Below are 4,164 nucleotides of genomic sequence, written 5' to 3'. Positions count from 1 at the left end.
GATGGCGGATTGGTATGGAAGCGTCGTCTGTGAGGAAACTCACACTGCTTATCTGTTATGTCGTGCAAGAAATGTGTGGTTATCAGGGATCCTTCGCGTCAACAGTGTTAACCCTTTTCATTCTTGAAAAGTGAAGTGGGCACAGTGAAGATACCTAAATACCTTAAATTACAACGCTAATGTACACTATCCACAAGGTTTTCAAAGAAAGGCACAATCTGGGTCAGGGCGGGATTCGAACTCACGATCCTTTCAATGATGGGAGGCTACTGCACGCGAGATATATAACTTGGATGAGAGAATATACAAGGTCTATAATACTGGCAGTAAAACGGTTAACGGTGGTCGGCTTATCATGTGAATCTCTCCCGCCTTCACAGGCCGGAATATGAGTCCACAATGGGAACTAGCGCATGGGTTGATTAAATTTACACTAAATAGTTCACCCTAGGAAGTAATCTCTTGAACTGTAGACTAATAATGATAATATTAATAATAATATCTTTATTTCAGACAAACGAAGTCCATACTTGTATATACGAGAGAGAAATTGATGAATAAATAAAAGAGGAATTACAGGAAAATCATGTAATCACAGTGTACTTACAGTACAGTAGCTACACATGCATGTGCGGCGCTTTAATCATCAAGCTTGAAACTTTGATTCCTTTTAATTGTGTAATCATAAATATCATTAACAACATATAACAAAAATCTTTATCGATCTTGAGTTGGCCATGAAGTGGTTCAAGTTCCATCGCTTGTTGTAAAGGCAACATGTGATGCTTAACCCTCTGTGCATTGCTGATTTGCGCATAAGGTCACCAAAGGTCGGAATCCTGTGAATACAACTACAACTAGCACTACAATCTTTTTTGTAACAACGTAACCATCTTGGTGAATTGTTGTATGTCACACGAAAGGCTTTCATGATTTCTTCTTATACGAACACCCCAAATAATTACAATACATGTCACAGCAATATGACCTCATGCGAATCAGAAAACTTTTCACATTTGGAAAGAATTAAAGGGGTTGAAGCGAATTAGCATGATTTACAGATAATACACGTCAGCGAATGTGAGATAGTGGAGGGGAAAGTATCCCACCCTATCTAACACCATTCGAGGGACAAAAAACCTCAGGAACGCTTTAACTCATTGAACAGAAAATATAACCGTTCTTGTGACCAGTTCTACAGCACTTTATTAGTAACGACAATACATGACTCAGGAAAAATGTTGAAATATACGCCTAGGTAATGCATTTAATTTGTAAAAATAATAAAGAGACATGCCACAAATATCGTTACAGTATAGAATTGCCTGTGTCTCATGCATCTGGTATCAAACAAAGCCACCTGCAGGGAGCTGGTGCGTGATACTGAGCGTGAAGTTAATCTGGCTACAGGTCGATCTCGGTCATGATGAGAATCGTCATCCGTGTTCACAAAACATGCTTCACTGAATCTTCCACGCATTCAACTATGAAGACACAGAGTTCTTAATTGACCAGTTGGCTGGTAGTATCAATTAAGTAAGAAGGCATGCAGCCCTGGTACTAAGACACACGACATTAATCGCAGCGCAGTCGCGTGTAATTTATAATAATGCTAGGGGTGTGTAAAATGAAAACAACTGGGAGGTTAAGAAACTTCTCACTGCGCAAAGTTAACTAACCACGTTATACCACCCTGCGGCAATGTTTTAGTCAAAGTGTGCCTGTCTCAAGGATTTTGCAAACAAATCAATACACAAAAATAAATAATCCACGCTACTTCTAACCCCCCCCCCCCCCCCACTCCCTCACACACACACGATAATGGCTTGTAGAGGTAGCGTGAGTACCAAACATTGCTCCCAAACCGAAGTCAAATGCGTTTTTTCTCAAAAGGGTAATTCGAGTATTTAACACCAAAAGACAGTATTACATGCTTACACATAATCAATTTAACGATTTTTTGAAAAGCAAGCAAAAACTGTGGTTTATAAACTGGGTAGGAAGTGTGTGGGATTATTTCGTGTTAACCGGCCCGTGTGCTCATATCAGGGAGAGATATCCATCTGATCAAATCGCCCGCAGAAGATGATGCTCGTGAGCTTGATGTTGCTGGCCTTGCCTGCCCTTACACTGGGTGAGTAGACAGGTAACACAATGTACAGGTGACCATTTACAGGGAACACAATCTACAGGTGTCCTTTTAAACTATAATGAACAGATAAAACAAACACAATGTCCACTGCATTTTGCAGCTTGAAGCCTTGCTTTAGTTTTTCGTGAGTTCGACTCCGCTTTGATGTTTTTTGTCAGTGTACATGAAGTTTGGACGTTGTCACTTAAGGTTGGGTATTTACAGTACTGTATTACCAGAGAGACATGGGTTTTTTCTTACTTCAGATTTGCGATTAAGCTCAGACTTTCTTCAGAGGTCTGTATCACCTGACATCGTAGCCTACCCTGTATCTATTACAGTGTTACACTCGCGGCCATGAGAATATTTGAATAGTAAGCGTGCATTTATGACAGCTTAAAATATTTGTTCCGAGGGAAATGTGCTGGTTGTTGACTATTAGGCATTGACTGGTGGGATGCTCTGCTTTCTGTTTTATTTATTTATTTATTTATTTATTTATTTATTTATTTATTTATTTATTTATTTTGGTGTTTTAAGCAGTGCTCAGGTATTTCACTTATACGACGACGGCCAGGATTACGTTTATTTTTAATAAGCGTTTAAATATAGGCCTACACCTGTAGCAGTTTACAATGAGGTGACCAGCTGGAATGTGGAGGCCTACGTATGTTATCTGTGTGCCAGGAGAGCTGCCATGCTCAGATACCGGCCACGAGCTGGTGTTCCCAGACTGTCAGGTTTCCGCAAGTGATAGTCATTATACATTATAATGTCACTAATGAACCAAAAACACCAGTAAAGTTAATCTCACATTTTATTCGGCACCTTTGATTGAAGTTTTACTAATTAGCTCGATGTCTTCTCGTTTCTCGATCGCAAGGTCGGTGGTTTTCTTCGGATATTCTGGTTCCATCCAAAGTTTTGTCACCAATCGTGGAAGCAATAAAACTTCTGGAGAAGAGCATTAGACAGCAATGAAATAAATAAGTTGTGCCTTTCGCGTATTTATTGTGCTAATATTATTACTTTCTTTTCAGCCATGCCTTGGTATTACCCACAGCCAGCTCCTCTTGCCCCCAAGCTTGCCTCGCAACGTCAACCTCCCCCTCACCCATACCCAGCTAATCCTCAGCCTAAATACCAACCCCTGGTCCCCGTCCAACACAAGTATTCACAGCGGGGTCCGGTACACCCAAAACCCGGCCCGATACACCCACAGCCCGGTCCGGTATACCCAAAACCCGGTCCAGTACACCCAAAACCCGGCCCGATACACCCACAGTCCCGTCCGGTATACCTAAAACCCGGTCCGGTACACCCACAGCCCGGTCCCTTACACCCACAGCCCAGTCCCGTATACACCCATTACGGTCCTGTACACCCACTACCCGGTCCTATTTACCCCCAACCCGGTCCCAGTTACCCTGAACAGGATCACGTTCAGCCCGCTCCTCATCCCAGGTACCCTGGACCGAGCCAGAAGCCCGGAGGTAGCGGTGGGTGTCTTAAGCACTGTGCCTACGTGCCCGACGGTGACTACCAGTCTTGTAGTGGCTGTAACTTCTACGTGAGCTGTGTAGCGGGACTGACTTACGACTACAGGCCCTGTCCCGCCTACCTCTGCTGGGACGACTACAAGAAGAGGTGTGAGTTCTGGTCTTCGACCTGCGACTGTAAGGCGAGAGGTGGCTACGGGCCATTCAAAAGCGGCAGCTACTGATGTACTGACGGACATAACCGAAACCGCCTACTGCATCTGTAGGCACGGGACATGGTCATCGATATATCTAACAACGCTTTCTACCGAAGATATTACTGGTGTAGAAATATATTTAAAGTACATTTATGAATTTTTCAAATATTTACCGTGTGTGTTATTTATGCCTTAATGGCTGTATTTTATATGTATTTTAACCAACAGCCAAATTATTTCCCGTTAAGTATATTTCCCTTGCTGTACTTGCAGCGTCGTATCGCAAGCGATACAGAGAAGAGTAAACTGTCTATAATGTACCGACTTATCAGTATGC

The 4,164-nt window shown here is 42.5% G+C and overlaps 1 protein-coding gene across 1 annotated transcript; it reads left to right on the top strand.

Annotated features, from left to right (window-relative positions):
* Positions 1 to 3,173: 3,173 nt before the first annotated feature.
* Positions 3,174 to 3,854, top strand: LOC135473702 (uncharacterized). Its single transcript, XM_064753568.1, has one exon. The coding sequence runs from the start codon at positions 3,174 to 3,176 to the stop codon at positions 3,852 to 3,854; it is 681 nt and encodes a 226-aa protein (XP_064609638.1).
* Positions 3,855 to 4,164: the final 310 nt, after the last annotated feature.

This window comes from Liolophura sinensis, chromosome 8, assembly GCF_032854445.1.
Source record: "Liolophura sinensis isolate JHLJ2023 chromosome 8, CUHK_Ljap_v2, whole genome shotgun sequence".
Classification (NCBI taxonomy): Eukaryota; Metazoa; Mollusca; class Polyplacophora; order Chitonida; family Chitonidae; genus Liolophura; species Liolophura sinensis.
This window is presented reverse-complemented; position numbering and strand designations above follow the sequence as displayed.